This window comes from Antennarius striatus, chromosome 20, assembly GCF_040054535.1.
Source record: "Antennarius striatus isolate MH-2024 chromosome 20, ASM4005453v1, whole genome shotgun sequence".
Classification (NCBI taxonomy): domain Eukaryota; kingdom Metazoa; phylum Chordata; class Actinopteri; order Lophiiformes; family Antennariidae; genus Antennarius; species Antennarius striatus.
In genome coordinates this window covers 16,888,720-16,905,762 of record NC_090795.1, presented here as the reverse complement: position 1 = coordinate 16,905,762, position 17,043 = coordinate 16,888,720, and the positions used below count along the sequence as shown (strand labels likewise).

General features: G+C 39.8%; 1 protein-coding gene and 1 long non-coding RNA gene across 2 annotated transcripts in view; one reads left to right on the top strand and one right to left on the bottom strand.

Annotated features, from left to right (window-relative positions):
• Positions 1 to 3,328: 3,328 nt before the first annotated feature.
• vstm2a (V-set and transmembrane domain containing 2A) overlaps positions 3,329 to 17,043 on the bottom strand; it is an 80,882-nt gene continuing 67,167 nt past the window's right edge. Inside the window, exon 5 of the mRNA XM_068304361.1 lies at positions 3,329 to 3,465. Within this exon, the coding sequence (XP_068160462.1) occupies positions 3,386 to 3,465 (80 nt within the window). The 3' untranslated portion in view covers positions 3,329 to 3,385. The remainder of the gene's footprint in view (positions 3,466 to 17,043) is intronic.
• Positions 3,350 to 16,615, top strand: LOC137587749 (uncharacterized). The gene is made up of 3 exons (XR_011033967.1): positions 3,350 to 3,584; positions 15,109 to 15,263; positions 16,480 to 16,615. It is a non-coding gene; the product is annotated as an uncharacterized lncRNA (long non-coding RNA).

Sequence of the window (17,043 nt, the reverse complement as noted above, 5' to 3'; positions counted from 1 at the left end):
GGACTACAAGCCAGCTTATCACAAGGCCCAAACAAATACAACAAATATTTTGTCATACTTTTTTTGTAATACTACAGTCATTGTTATTCTTGTTATGTCATCCTTTTTTTTTCTTTTTTCTTTTCAGTTTTCCTTTTCTCAATACTCATCTGGGTAGTTTTATAAATAAAAGTGGATCGAATAACATGTATAAGTATTTTCAAATGAAAAGAAATGTTCAAAAGCGAGCCAATTTTTGGTGTTGTCAGCACTCTCTCCACACCACTTGATATAAACCCCCACATGTCACCAAACAGATCCCTCAGTATTTGAATTTCATCTGTGAAAATGGTTTATTTAAATATTATTCTGATATTGTCATTATAATACAAACTGCTGCAATGTTCCAGTACAGAAGCCTCACACAATACAAAAAAAAAAAAAAGGAAACTAAAATTCATCAGAACTTTTGACAGCTCAACAAACAGACAGGATTCGCAATGAAATGAAATACATTAGAAGAAACAAATACATCTAGAGTGGATGAATAACCTGGCATATAAAATCAAACAGAAAGATGATTATGTGATGTTTCTGAAATAACATCCCTGAAGGAACTGCCGCTCCAGCCGTCACGGTGAACTTTGCTAATCTTTGGGAAGAGAGACTTTGTTACTTGTGAACAATGAGCCTCCATCACAAACCAAACACCAAAAATAATTTCTCATCGCTACAATATCACTCATTCCTCCAGTCTCTCTTTCTTTGTTATACAATACATTATGTTGCAAGAATCAAGACAATTCCAGAGAGTAGAATGAAACCTTGGTAAAGGAGATGTTCATAATATATAGAGATATTCATATTTTTTTGTCAAATACATTTAGCCAAGTTCATTTAGAAGAGATGAGAACCCACTTTAGACTTGCTAACACTTGAATATAAGTACATGACACCATTGTTACAGGTACAGAACATCACTGGCCTCTGCCTTTTCAAATGGATTTTTTTTAAAAAAAAATGTTAACATGCTGATTATTTTATTTACAAGTTGTACAGATCTCTTTTTACACAAGGGTCAAACCAAACATCCATTCAAACTGTGCACGTCTCTCCAAAATGCTGCAGCACATTTCCAAGAGAGTCAACGTATATATTCTCTTCTTGCTCCTTTTATAACAAGCCTGAGCACTCCTGCAAACTTAACATTGGATCTTATTACATAACTTGTTACAGCGATCTATTCCCAGTCCCAGCATTGTGACATAATATGAGCATGATGCTAGTTTAATAGTCCAAATGCAGCCTGAAGCTGTTCAGAAGTGATGGACTTGGACAGAGTCGTCCTCCTTCCTGCTCCACACATCTTGCACCAAACAAGGAAGTTGATCTCAAAGCGTGACACACCTAATCGACTTTTGAACCTTGTTGCTGAATTTCCCTCCTCCTCTTGAGAGTACTCCTGTTTTTGTTTGTGGGGATTTTTAATGTCCGTTCGTCTGGTTTTGAGTCTTTTTTTTTTTTGCTTTGTCTGCAAAGTGAATTAAAATCTTGAAAGAGGTGGTGACTATTTTGCTTTTTTGAGAAAACAGCTCAGTAATGGTTGTCATTTACATGTATGTGACGTGTGAAAGTTAGGTTATACCATGCAACCATGAGGAACTGTGTAATCATGCTCCATGTTACCTGAAGTGGTGAATTTTACTAAGAAAAAAATTGTTTGTTTGTATGGTTAAGTCCATCAAATCAAACATGTTGCACGGTAACTGCTGTACACTGCTTGTATGACACTCATGATGAATAACATTCAGTAAATTGAGAAATAAATCTGCTAATCTGTGATTTATAAATATTTCACTTTGTATTTGGAACATCTGCACTTATCATGGATGGTGCATGATGTTGTTTTCCAATGCAAAACTGAACAATGACCCATAATCGTATTTGTTTTACAGGTTATCTGATCATTGGATTTCTTGCATGATGACACCAAAAACACAATAAATTAATTGAGTAAAAAAATCAAAATAAACAAACACCTTTGTCTGTTTTGCTTTCAGATTGTCAAAGCGTTTTGCTCATAAATGCTTTGTGTGGATATAAAATTTAATGACGCATCATCCAAAAATAAAGCAAAACACTATATTACTGTGACATTTAAGAGAGGAGATTTCAACAAAACTAATATTTTCCTCCCAAACATGGTCATATACAATGTTGATGACAAGCAGTCCACTCTGTATGTTGCATTGTGTCTTATGTCACATCTATCTGACAGTGTCTATATCTGTTGTGTACGGAGCAGCGTAACACAAATGAGCAATACTAATGATCCATTCTGCAATAATGACACATAGCAGGGAGGGTCACAAGCAACTGAAGCATGCCATTTAAAAGTGGTACAGGTTAATTAAAATTAATCATCCAATGGTCACATATCAGGACTTTGAATGACTCATAAACTGTGACATCCTTTTTTTATTCCTATTGAGGTTGCAATACAAATAAAAAATGACAAGGGACATTTTTCACACAAAAGCTAGCACATAAAAAAAGGCAAAATTCAACATACTGTAACACTGACATAGCTGCAAAACAGTATGTTCCCCTCTTTTAAGCCTTCAGACTAACAAGCATGCAGACCTGTATACATTAATAAGATTTAAAATTATGCACACTGGATAATTTGGATGCCCAATTTAGCTGAAGGAAAATGAGAAATTTAATATTTTTTTCTGACCTGATACTTAAAGTTAACAGTCTAAATTAACACATACTTGCATTTTCTTTTGATTCTTCGAGAGGACATATTGACAACTAGGTTCCATGGCCAATATGGTGAGTGTCAGCTAAATGCGTACGGCACATACAATAATTCTAAGTGTTTCAAACAAAACAGATATATATCTAGAATCATATATTACACAAACGTAAATTCATCTTTTTTTTCGTTGTTCACATTTGAGCAATGAACACATCGACAGCAAAACCATAGAAAAGTCATTCCTCCATGAGAGTTATCCAACAAGAGTCCTTTTCACGCTGGAGCGTTGCACCGTAGATGGTGTTGATGTCTGTACAAAAGGTAATCCGACTGGTTTAAAGGTGACTGGTGTTTAAAGTGGCTAATAACAATGTGCTGCGTACAAGAGCAGTGGTTGCTGGGAAATGAAGGTCGACTGTGCAGTCCATATGGTGAGGGGGAAGAAAAAACAGGCAATTTTCTCGTTCACTTTAAGAGCAGAGAGAGAGATACAGAGAGAGAGAGAGAGAGAGAGAGAGAGAGAGAGAGAGAGAGAGAGAGAGAGAGAGAGAGAGAGAGAGAGACAGACAGACAGAGAGACAGACACAGACAGACAGACAGATAGGGACAAAGAGGGATCGGGGTGCAAACCATGCCAGTTCCTCACATTAACAAAGCATCTCTCACCAAAGCAGATGCCAGGAGGAGAATGACCAGTCCATCGCTGGATGATATTCTTGTACCTGAGACAAGAAGAATCACAGAGTCAACAACATGGAAGAGACAGAAGAGACAGAAGAGACAGAACAATACACCTCTGGAAGACACCAATGATATCTACATGGCTGCCCATAATAAGGAGGTTATGCTCTCTGTTTTTTCTATTTGTTAGCAGGATTATGAAAGGAAAAATACCTGAGAGAAATCTGGTGTAATGTTCAAAAGTAAATCATTTTGACTGCATAGATATATTTACAAAGTACACCTCAATATTTTTAATAATGATTTAAAAAACTGCTGAACTGGTCTCCGTTAAACTTTGCAGAGAGTTGAACATGGGTCAAGCTAAACAGATGTGAGGGATTGTTGAGCTGTACCTGAGGTTTAGTGACAATATTAAACAGACAAAGCCAAACACAATTAGCAAGTAAGAAGCATCACACTATGTAAAGCCAGAGAGCTGGAGTTAGAAAGCTATTTTAACTGGGTCATATGGGGAATTCATTCATTCATTCATCGTCTACCGCTTGGTCTGCTTACGGAAACTTGAGGCATATCAATGTACTTATACTGAGTATATGTATGTGACTTCAGAATCAGAGTGAGGACATCTTGTTTGGATATTTTATCCATTAAGAAATACTGACAGCTCACACTTATTTTTCATTTACTGAACAAAAAAGGTGTAGGTAAAAATAGAGCACTCAGAGGGTGATCAAAGCAGAGCTAACTCATTAGCCAAATGCTAGCTGACTCAAGAGGAACTTTCAGTGTCTAGCTCTCAGCCATGACATTGCCACACACTGCTACCTTAGTCTGAACGCGAACTTCAGCTAGGGGAAGAACACGCCCTCTTCCATGGGGAGGGGATGTTCTCACTGATGGGCTCAGGATATGTCAATCATTCTGTCAATCACTCCCTTTGTTACGTCACGATGGGTGTTCACATGAAATGAAACGTTTTTATGGAGGTTGGCGCAATTTTCTGTTTTAGTCTTCATACAAGAATCGTTTGTTTTCCAGTTTCTTGGAGTTAGTAGGGTTAGGGATGACCACTACAGAATGTGTACCCCCCCTAGGGAGGCTCCCTAGTGGCATCTGCACCAGATGCCCAAACTACCTCAACTGACTCCTTTCTACACCTCTACTGACTCCCAACTTTGGGAGCTCTGGTTCCCAAAGTTGGATACAGCATGTCTAAATGCTATCTTTAATGTCTCACGTGTCGTTCTGTCATGTGTCACTCTCTTCTGCATTTTCTTGTAGATGACACAACTGAAATTGTCTCATCTACAGTCGCTTATCCGTCTTGTGGGTCTCAAGGATGCTTGAGTCTGCCCCAGCAGGCGACAGGCAAAAGGCAGGGTATGTCGTGGACAATCTAATCGCTGGGCCAAATGAAAGACGCACAAACCACACACTCACACTCACACCTACAGACAATTTAGAGTGGATCAGTTCACCTAAGCTGCATGTTTACAGAGGTGAAAAGGAACCAGAAAACCCAGAGGGAACCCCCGCAGACAGAGGGCGACCTACAAACTACACAGTCTAACCCAAACCTTCCTGCTGTGAGACAACTAATATATATTAAAACTTTAAAATGTATGGTAATATATTTTTGTTCATTGTCATAAAGTTTAGTCTGGTAAAAAAAGAAGAAGTGATGATTACCTGACCATTTAAGTGTGTACAATCTTTGATTCTTAAATGGGAGGTTTATGCATGATTCAGCCCATGACACATACCTCATCTCAAGTGTGATTGGACAATTGGGATTTTTTTTAAAAAATGGAACAAAAAATAACTCCTAAGCTTCAGACAGTAAACATAATATGACATGAATTCCATTACCTTTACAAAAACAACCACACATACCTGTTTTTACATTGTAGCCCTTGTTTCACTGAGTAAAGACCCGACATCTCCATCCAGTCATATAATTCATATGTACATATTTTTGTATGTAATCTGGGATTTTCACTCCCAGCTGACAAATCACGTCGATAATTTTGTTGACCAGGAGGTCAAGGCTCTTAAGTGATGCTTCTCAGTCTTTCTCTATACACGGGACGGCATTCAGGCAGCTTCTGAAGGAGAAAGAAACCAGTGACTTTCAAAGTATTCAGTACTAAAAGCTCTTGTCCCTGAAGAGATCGTGACCTTTCCCATTTCTGGAGGTAGGAGTATTTTAAGTCTCTTAAGTCGTGGGTAGTAAGCCATTGGCAGTTTCTCCGTCTCTCGCTGATGCCCACAATACCAAAGGTGTGGAAACTTCTGGCCTTAGCACCTCTTTGTTTTGTGGACTGGCTGACAATTAATATGGAGCAAGAAGAGGGAAAGACTAAAATGAACGCGAGCTGATAACTTTGGTCATGGTCAAGACAATCCAGGGATTTGCCCTTGAGGATGTGAAATGTAATATGTACCATATGATTATACATTATGACAACCCTAGTAATTAATTTATAATCCCATCCAAAGTATTTTATGTTTTATTGCCAATAACAGTCAAAGACACAACATTATAGTGGAAAGAAATGAGGGAGATTGGAGCACTGCAACATAGAAAATATATATTAATGATAATGTTGATTCAATGATTATAGACATGTTTATAACTAGGTGATATGGTGATACTTCTGAAAAGGAAATATTCTAGAATGAGTCAGTCAGTTCTATATAGCCTCACTCTGGACTGTCTGCTGGTGACTGAGGAAGAAAGACAGGAAGAGAGGGTGAGAGGAGGGGAGTTAGGAAGACAGAGATGGAGGGTTCTGACCCTTAATTCTCCCCAGCACATCTTATTTGGCTTGAGGTGATCTAGAGAACAGTGGTGCCACAAAGGAGCAGCAATCACTTTGGGCAAAAACACCCCCCACACAGAGGATAATTAATCAGCCTCTAGCTAGGAGTCAAAGCCAAGCTCAGTAGCACAGAGACATACAAATGTCCAACCACGCACTAATTCACTACAAGGTTTCATAACAATCTGCTCTCAACACTAATTCTAAAACCAAGAGTAAAACCAGACAAAACCTACCAAATTAAAATTAATCAGATATTTTTTACCAAATCGAAACCATGTTGTGTTATGCTGAGAACATAATGGAGTTATGTAATAACTTTAACATTATTTGTGTACTACTACTACTACTACAATTACTGCTACTTAAAATAATAATAATAATAATAATAATAATAATTGTTATTATTTTACTATTAATATGATTATGTGAAAAATAAGAAGAAAAAAATGACTTTTTAATCATATTCACAACTATAAAATTTTACATACACAATACAAAAATCACACACACACACACACAAACACACACACACACACACACACACACACAAATATATATGTATATCGTTATTTATTAAATTTCAATCTATAATTGAATTTGAGGTCATTTGACTTCCATTACGGCGGCATGGTGGCCTTTGGGTAGCGCTGTCGCCGCACAGCAAGGTGGTTCCAGGCTCACGTCCTGCTCTGTGCAGAGTATACGTGTTCTCCTTGTTCTCTCCAGGTTCTAGGGCTTACTTCCACCTCCAAAAAACATGTGCTTCAGGTTTATTGGCCGTTCCATACTTGGATGCTTCACAATTTTTTTATGTTGAAAAAATATATTATTGGGCCTAAGCATCTTAAAGATTATTTTTCTAACACTGTAACTCACTTGTATGACATTGTTCTATCCTCTACAAATGCAGACAGGAACATGGGAGGGATTTTTGATCAAGATCTGTTCTTTGACTCTCATTTTAAATCTGTCTCTCAAATAGCTTTCTTTCATTTGCGAAACATTGCTAAAGTTAGAAATGTCTTATCCTTTAAAGACACAGAAACATATTGTTCATGCCTTTGTTATTTCTAGATTGGATTACTCCAATTCCTTATTATCGGGCTGTTCTAACTCCTCTAGAGAACACATCTCTCCTGTCCTAGCATCCTTACATTGGCTCCTGATTAAATCTAGAATAAAATTCAAAATCATGATCACATATAAACCTCTTCACTGTAAGGCTCCATCTTATATTGAAGATCTCATTGAAGTGTATCACCCTCTTCGATGTGAGGATGCAGGATTTCTGGTAACCCGTCAGGTCATTAAGAGTAGAACAGGAGGCAGAAGCTTTAACTATCTGGCACCTTTATTCTGGAACGATCTCCCAGCCTCGGTCCTGGGGGCAGACACCCTTAGCTTATTTAAGAGTAGACTAAAAACCCTCCTCTTTGATAGCACGAACAATTAGAAATAACACAGACTCCACTAGATATGCTGCTGTAGGCCTTGACTGCTGAGGGGATATTTCTCTTGTCTCTCCCATTAAATGGAGTTACTTTGGAATTTCTGCTATTTCTCTTTCTTTGCTTTTCTAATTTGCTACTGACATTAAATCATATTTTTTTGTTTGCAAGATACTGCTACTGTCTTTGTGCTTCTGCTTGACAGGTGGGAATGTTTTTAAAATTGTATAAATCTAGTTTAACTCTAGTGTAATCTTACAGCAAAAAATTAAAGTTGCCTCTTGACCTGTGTTGTACTCAAGTTGAAAAAGTAGTACAAAAATAAATAAATGTCTTAGAAAAAAGACATACCGGACACTGGCTTGTAGCAAGGTTAATACCAGTGATAAAAGCATTGAATACTGTGACTGTATGTAAAATCCTCCACTGCAAGTCAGCTATTTGATTTCAAAGGGGAGGTTTATATAAAACACTCCATTGTGGGCACAGTCCATCTTCTCTCAGCCTTTTGGTTCATGCAGTGGCTATCTGTCTCACTGACCTTCCTTGTATAAAACTTTTACACACTTCTTGTAGAAGACTTCCTTATTGGATGGGTGCAGGCAAATTCTCACCGTCTTTGAGGAAAGGTCTGTCCAGCTCTCTGAGCCCATGCCCACCCTTTGTTTTCTACCAACTGTTGGAGGGTCAGTGTTATAGTTTGGCACAGCACTGTCATCTGTACAGGGATGGCTCTACTGCAGATATCCAGGCTGGCTCAGTTACCCGATTTTCCCTTCAACGACCAAAAAATATCATGAAAGTTGGTTTGTTTTTTTTGTTTTTTTGAACTGTATTTGAAAAGGGCCCATGAAATCTAAAATCAGTTAAAAACAGTGCATCGTCCACTCACAGGTTACTCACACTTCATAATATATGGCTGGCCACTTCTCTCCATGCCAGATCTGCTGATCTGGTCAGAACATTGTCATGACCTCAGGCCTGTACCATAAAGCTTGGTTAACCTAGCCGGGCTTCCTCTTACTTATCTGGCTTCACTTACCGAGACATCCGCCCTTCGGATTTTCGGTACCATAAAGCCGGCTATCAACTCACTAATTCAATCCAGGTCTGTCCACTGTAGATCTGTGCGCGCTCACATAGAAAGGACGGAGGTTGCTGCATGCGACCAATCGCAAACATGCAACAAACCGGCCCGAGCCACATATTTCACAACGGAGGAGCAAACAATAATAATTAATAAATATGAGCAATACAAATCAATAATCCAGGCAAAAAGCAACACAGTTGCAGCTGCCAAATGGCGCAAGGATTGCTGGCACAAAATCGCCAACTGTGTCAAAGTGGAAGTTAGTACCATTATAATATTACTTCCCCACTATGACTGCACTTGTACTCTATATCTGACTGCAGTAACATTTGTGTGTTCCAAAAATGTATGTGTGTACGACATTTTTCGTTAGGGCATGTGATCGTAGCCCCCGCGACTTTATGAGTAGCTCTACATACTGTGTTCTTCCAGATGTTTTCAGCATCGCCAACATAATACATAAAAGTACCTATGAATCAATCAACCAATCCATGATTTACTTAAACAAATAATTGATTAATGGCATTTTATCTGTGGCTTTCTTGTAACCAATCCAACGAGGGATTTGAGGACATCATAATTACAAACATCACTAAGACATTTATTAACTGTGGCAAAAAACCTCAGTGCAATGCACACTGTCTGTGGGACTGTCAGCGTGTTGTTGCGGTGCGTTACATTACTGATGTAAGGCTCCAGCAGCTGACAGATGTAATGTAACCCCTCTCCCCAAAACCTCTACCTTTCGTACAGTCATTGTTCAGGCAATTCCAACGGATTACAGCGATCTCTAAATATTCTCTCGCGCCTGAGTGCTCTTCGCACAAGCTGTGCACCAAGATCCACCGGGTTCTCATAAAATGGACGGCCCATTTTCCAAGAGAACTGATTGGTCAGTAGGTGGGGCTGTTATACCTGCTGAGCTCTGATTGGTCAGTAGGTGGGGATGTTTTACCTGCTGAGCTCGTATCCTGAATTTATCCTGCTCCGGAGCTGGTTAGGTGGTCAGCATAGGTTACTGTGCAACGTACCCGATAGAAAGTCATTCACCTTTATGGTACCGTAAAACCACGGTTAAGCCTGAAGTTACCTCGCTAAGCCTTAATCCAGCTTTATGGTGTAGGCCTCAGATCTGGTTGAACTGTAATCTGAATCTGAATGTGTCTCGCCTCCTCTTTTAATAAAAACAACACCCCTAGTGGCACCTTGTGTAGGCCATTCCAGGAAAAAAAAAAAAAAGTTTTGATTGGATCTGGGCCAAAAGACTTGATGATGGGTCCATGCATGCCAAGTCGTGCCAGAGCAATTAGGTTATAAGGTTGTTGTTTTTTTTACCACAATATTTCTGGCTCTGTGTGGCACATGTAGGAGAAGTCATTTCCATTTCTGAAGCCTTCCTTCAATTTTCTCAGAGACCTCAGGACTACATTATCTGCAAAAAACAGATGGTTACTGAACCCGTCACTTAGCTGTGCCTGGAGATTTAGTCCATAGAAATTAAGAATTGAACCTGCAACAAAGGCAAGTTTTAACCACAAATGGAAATGAGTCTGACTTATTGCCGGAAATGCACGCCAGACTCTTACTCTATACAGAGATTGAACAGCCGTTAGCAATAAGACATCCTTTCCATATGTCCAAAACAATCCTGGAAGGATGCCTCAGAGGATGGGTGTAATCCTTCTCCAGATTCACAAAGCACATGTGGATTGGCTGGGTGTACTCCCATGAGTACATGCAAAACCATAATGTTCCTCCTGGATTAGAAGCTCAAATAACAGCCATACTCTCCTATCCAGTACTCATACGTAGATTGTTCATGTGAGGCTGAGCAGTGATATTCTCCCATCATCCAACACTGATGCATCAAACACTCTGGTCCACCTCAGTCTATCACCCCACAGCCACTGCCACTGTCATCCACACAATGTTGCCATGACATCTAACACCCACAACATTCAGACCCTGCTTCCTCTGCCACCCCTATAACATGATAAAGGCCTTGTCAAAGTTTGGAGTTGTAAACTAATTTGATAGGATAATCAGCGAGACATTCCCAGCAGACCCCACCTATCCATTTAGGTATCCCAAGACTTTCTAGCATCTCCCCCCATCACTTGTTCCAACTTAGCACCAGGTGGTGATCAGTTGACGGCTCAGCTTCTTTCTTTTCCTGAGTGTCGAGAACATATGGCCACAGACCAGATAACATGACTACACACCAGCAGAGCAGAGAGTCCAGCCCATGGTTCCAGAACGAGGGCTGGAACCATGGGCTCCTAACCCACCAGAGAGGTGACATTCCAATCCATGTAGTTTGGGGACTGGAACATTAAGTCATCTGCCTTTTACTACAACCCAATCCATGCAGTTTTCCCCTGGAGGGTTCTGATTTTTGCATCAGGAAGAAGCTGGTTTCACCACATCTATCACCACTGCTCTCTTCTTCTCTTTGTTCCCATCCACTATGCCCGGTTGGTTAGCCAGCAGCTGTTTGGCAGTCTAGAAGCTGAAGTCCCACTCAATCTTAGCCTTGTTGTTCTCAACCACCTTCGGTGGTATGTCCGATTTGGATTTGGGTACTTCTAGTCCATACTGGGTACAGATGTTCCTGTACACTATCACAGTTACTTGCAAGCATTTTACACCCTGCTACCACATGCTGGACTGACTCTGGGGCTTCTTTACATAGCCTGCACCTTGGGTCAGATCTACTGTGGTAGATATTGGCCTCTATTGCCCTTGTACTTAGGGCCTGTTCTTGTGCTGCCATGATCAGTGCCTCTGTGCTGTCTGTCAGTCCAGCTTTATTCAGCCATTGGTAGGTCTTCTTGATATCAGCCACTTCCTCTATCTGACGGTGGTACATGCCGTGTAGGGGCTTGTCCCTCCATGTCGTCTCCTCCTCCTCCTCTTCCTCCTCAGGCTTCTGCTGTCTAAGACATTCACTGAGCAGTTCATCTGTTGGGGCCATCTTCCTGATGTACTCTTGGATTTTTGATGTCTCATCCTGGACAGTGGCCCTGATGCTCACTAGTCCTCGGCCTCCCTCTTTCCGCTTAGTGTACAGCCTCAGGATGCTGGACTTGGGGTGAAACCCTCCATGCATGGTGAGGAGCTTTCTAGTCTTGACATCTGTGGCTTCTATCTCCTCCTTTGGCCAGCTCATGATCCCAGCGGGGTATCTGATGACCGGCAGTGCATACATGTTGATGGCTTGGACCTTGTTCTTGCCATTCAGCTGACTTCTCAGGACTTGCCTTACTCTCTGGAGGTATTTGGCTGTGGATGACTTCCTTGCGGCCTCCTCATGACTGCCATTAACCTGTGAGATTCCAAGGTATTTGTAGCTGTATATATATATATAAAGTACATAATAGGCAAACACACCTTCTCTATTATTATGCTATTTTTAGGATAGAACAAAGACTGTTTCAATTGGTGAGCAAATAACAAAGATACCTAAAAATTAGGATGTAGGCCAAAATATTAATCATATAGGCAGGGGTCTTGTTGTTTTATTTCTCCATCAGTTCGGCTAAAAGCACTGAATTCCTGTCAGAGTCTGTCTTTTCAAAATCGCTGCGTGTCATTTTGAATTCATTTACAGTTGCTTATTCAATTGAACCTTTAAAAAAAGCTTTAATGATTTGTCTGACACAGACCTACGTTAGGATGCTTGTTTGAGTTGGCATCTCCGTGTACTGTCCTGGCTTTATTCCACAATCTGTGGGAATGCAGACGGACGTAACTGCAGGCATAATGAGTAAGCCTATCTGTCTGTGATGGTGAGGATGTTTTCAGGCTTTCTCGCTGCTTCCTGGGTTAGAACAGGCCCACAATGAATACTCTTCACTTCGTCCTACTTAACCTAACACAGAACTCAACATTTTGCCAAAATGCATTTGGCTCATCCAAATGGTGATGTGGATTATCAATGAGGGCCGGTGAGGCGCTCAGCTTCAGTGGGGCAGGGGGGGTGAGTCACCACAGCACCGCTACTGGGAATTCAGACTGGCTCAGGTCCATCTATTCATGCTCATCCCTGGCTAGCTGGTTGTCTGTTTGAATGTGTGTGTGTGTGTGTGTGTGTGTGTGTGTGTGTGTGTGTGTGTGTGTGTGTGTGTGTGTGTGTGTGTGTGTGTGTGTGTGCGTGTGTGCTGTTATGATGTTTCTGAGTTTAATGCTTCTGATTGCAACAAATTGCATTCAGAAGCATCCTAACATAGGTCAAAGTTGAAGTCTCACTGGCGTTCAGAAGTTGGCTCTTATTTATGTAACACTCAGTGAGGTTTATTCCTCTTTTTTTTTTCAATCCAAAAGAAGGAAAAGTATCATCAAGCTGATGCATTCATATGAACCTAAAATAAAAGTGACTGACATTGCGTGTGACTGCTCATGAACTGCAGTCTTGCGGTTCCAAACCACCTACTGGAGTGATGACTCACTGGTGTTCTTTCCTTGGTCCATTGGAGCCAAAGCAGATTAAACAAAAAAAAAAAATAGACAAATGTTCAAAAGATTTTTTCTTTGAATCAATGTTTATGTAATTAAACTGGGTCCATATGTGTTTTTTTCTTTCAAAGGAAACCAGGCCAGCCTCGGGGGTGGGTGGACAGAACCGTCTTGGGTCCCATTTATTCCATCTTTCTTTCCACATTAAAGCTCTGTTCACCTTTGAGCATTGAGAGAACAACACTGCCAAGAACGATGGAGGCCGAGTTGTGATATAACAACAGCTGACACACTGGTGGGGAGTAGCTGTGAACAAACCACTCTGCTGCTGCGCTCTGCCAGCTCCAGTCACAATTCCCCATCTGGAAAGCGCCTCATTGTTTACAGATGAGGCAATGCGGAAAAAGAAAATATCTGCACTCTCCCAGGTTTAATTTCATTTCGGCCCACATAGCTATTGTCGCTCATCTGCTTCTAAGTTGAAAGCATCAGTAATAGAAGTCCATCGCCCTCGACCGCAACACTTCTCTGCCGCTCACAGGTGGTGGCTGAACGGCCACGGAAAGGCATTCATCAGTGTCATACACACAACACACACACCACTCACTGCAACACAATTGTCAGCATAATTTGGCATCCTCATAATCTCCACCTCTGCAGCCCTGGGGATTATTCAACTTTTTTACCTATATTCAGTGGAAAGTAATATCTTTCTACGCCTGCTTCAGGGTGCAGAGGGCAGCGTGAGCCTGAAGTCAGGCTGATTCTGTGTGTGAACTGACTCACCAGGCACCAGATGATTGCTGTTGGTAGATGAAGAGCAGTACAATTACTGCACATTCTGACCATCAGTGGATGGGGAATGCAGCGACTTTATGGTTTGAGATAGGAAAAATAGTGCAGCATAAATAATATATTCATGACCAACATGAAGTAGTCTAAAAATAATCTATATCGTTTTTCTGAAAAACAAACTGATCAGCATGTCTGAGATGTTTTTTAACACGACTGGTAAAATGTAAATGTGTTTTTGAAACACTTTGTATCATACTTGAGAAGACTGTTTATGACAGATTTTTATTCAAAATCTTATTTTTTTAATATATGTATTTAAATTGGAGATGTTGTTTTTGGAGTTTTTATAAAGTATGAACAATGCCTGACTTATGAACACATTTCACATTTTTGATAAGCTGGTCAGAGACATTTAAAAAACACACACATTTATTTGATATTAATCATCTAAACATAACTTCTGTCACACTATATTTAACAGGATTTCTTGTTATGTCTGCTATATTTGTTAAACATTATTAAACTTATTAGATCAGAATTCTACTGGAATGATTGAAGATTCTTCATCATTGATTAACATACATTAGAAATTAATAAAAGCAGAATGCTAATGAACAAACACATGGCCAACCTTACTTTTCAATTCAATAACAAACATACCTGAAAGCATCGTTTTGTCACTGAGGCATAAAATGTGGCGTCTTTATGCCAAAGCGTCTGTCGGTACAATGTGAAAACACATGAATGCATTATACAGCATGAATTTCAAGTGGATGTTGATTACAAAGTACAACTAATCCAAGCTAAACGAGATTGCTTCTTTCTTTTTATTTAAGTCATAAAATATAGATCTAGTGAGCTGTCTCACTTGAGTGAACCGTTTTTGTTATAAACCAGCAATTGTTAGTTAAATCACATTACTGTGTTGTGAATTCCTCACATTTAAGTGTCTGTATAATATGATTTATTCAAAATATGGGATTCATTCCGTAAACTGACCTGAGCAACACTGGAAAGGTTAGATCATCCTCAACCAGCTTCATCTGCACGTTTTCCATTTCTTTGTAGGCCTGATGATGTTTGCACTCACTAAGACAACTCAATAGGTATTAGCCTGCTCTCATCCTGCATGCTGCACACAGGATTTCAGCTTTGTGGCTTTCAAACGGGGACAAAGGGCAGCTGTAGCATCAGAAGACGAGCCATCGTCCATTTATCAGAAGGTTAGTCTACATGTGGAAGGGTCCTTGGGTAGATTGTGAATCCTGAAATGATTCCAATTATTATTCCCTTGGTGTGTGAATGGTTAGCTTTACTGATAATTGTCATGGTAGCCTTTGCCTCCACCGTCTGAATGGGATAAATCTGGATTTTCTTTTAAAACACTTTGAGCGGTCGATAAATCAGTACTCCAGCTAAAGTTTAATACTGAAAAGATCATATTAAGATAGTCTACCATCTGCTGAGTGTAATTACAGAATGTAAAAAAATCCCTCAATAGAAAAATACAGTAGAAATGTTTGCTAATGGATGATGCAGTTAATGGGTTGGGGGGAAAAACAATACACCTCCTGCATTCACTCCTTACTTCCTTCCTCTTGAAAGTATATACAATGACTAATCTTCAATGATTTCACATGAAGATTTATCTTGTGAATCACCACAAGCTAAGATGTAATGCAAATATGTTAGGACCGACTAAGTTTAGTTGATATCGCCCTAGAAAGAGAGTGCACTAGAGTACAGTTCATTCTAATTGTAAAATGTGTACCAAAAGTAAAATTAAAGTAGCACAAAGCAAATTCAGCAGCAGACTCCATGACTTGCTGGCTTCAGTTTTTTATTTTATTTTATTTTAGTTATTTTATTTTATTCCTTTTTTTAATCTTTTATTTGTAATACATAGCTTGAAACATAGAACAATTTATTCCTTTTTTTTCTTCTTTTTTTTTCGTCTTTTTCAGGCAAAATATGGTGCCTGAGATAATTCCTTGAAGATCTGATGAGGCACTAACAAAACCTGACACAATAACTCCAGTTTCCACCACCTTAATGGGAAACGTCCGTTGCGTTACTTCCTGTTTTACACTAAAATGAGACAAATTGCAGCCTTTAGAGGACAACTATAAAAAATAACAATATTGAAATGAAGTCTCATCAAGGTCTGATGAACTGGGGAGGAATATATCAAACAAGTCATTCGGTGCTGTGACTCTCGGTTATTAGTGGCATTGTCATGCTTTGTGTGTACTCAAAATATCTGAAGCAGATTAGAAAGGGAAAGCGCAATTAAAAAATGCACTGAAAGGGAAGAAAACTTTAAAACAAAATCTGAGGTGGCAAAAGACTTGGGACATAATTTGTGTTCTTCATTGTCAGATACAACACGACCATAGCGTGATTCTTTTTGCTACAAATTATCTTGTTGTTCATTTTCAGATCCGGGTCCTGGGGGCATCAGTTTGAGCACGGAAGCCCTGACACCCCCACCAACTCTTCGCCTTGTGGCTTATTTCTCCCCACATCACCACTGACCATTCTATGGATGGTTACTATCATCATTAAAAGTATGTTGGTTGAGTTGAGTCTGATCTGCTTCTTACATTTATTAAATACAAAGAAGCTGGCTGAGTTCCACAGCCTGGTTCAGATTTTATCCATGACATGTTGACACGGTGACCCTTAAGTATCTTCTATTTCTCCACACCTGCCAGTTTTTAAATGCGGCTTGCAGCTGCAGTTGCTTGCTTATTATTGGCCTCCTGCCCTTTCTTGCAAAGCACGTGTGAAGTGTTTGAACCTCCAAGTGTAGACAATGTCACCCCACAGACATTTTGTTGCAGCCAAAGAAATGTCACTTTTTTTTTCTTTTTTTTTTCAAAAGCAACCCTCATCTGTGCTAAAATTGTTTTTTCCCCCCACACAATTACCATAACAGTGTTTGAAAGTGACTGCAATTTGTACACGGATAGGAACGTGACTTGTCAAAGCATCGACAGAACA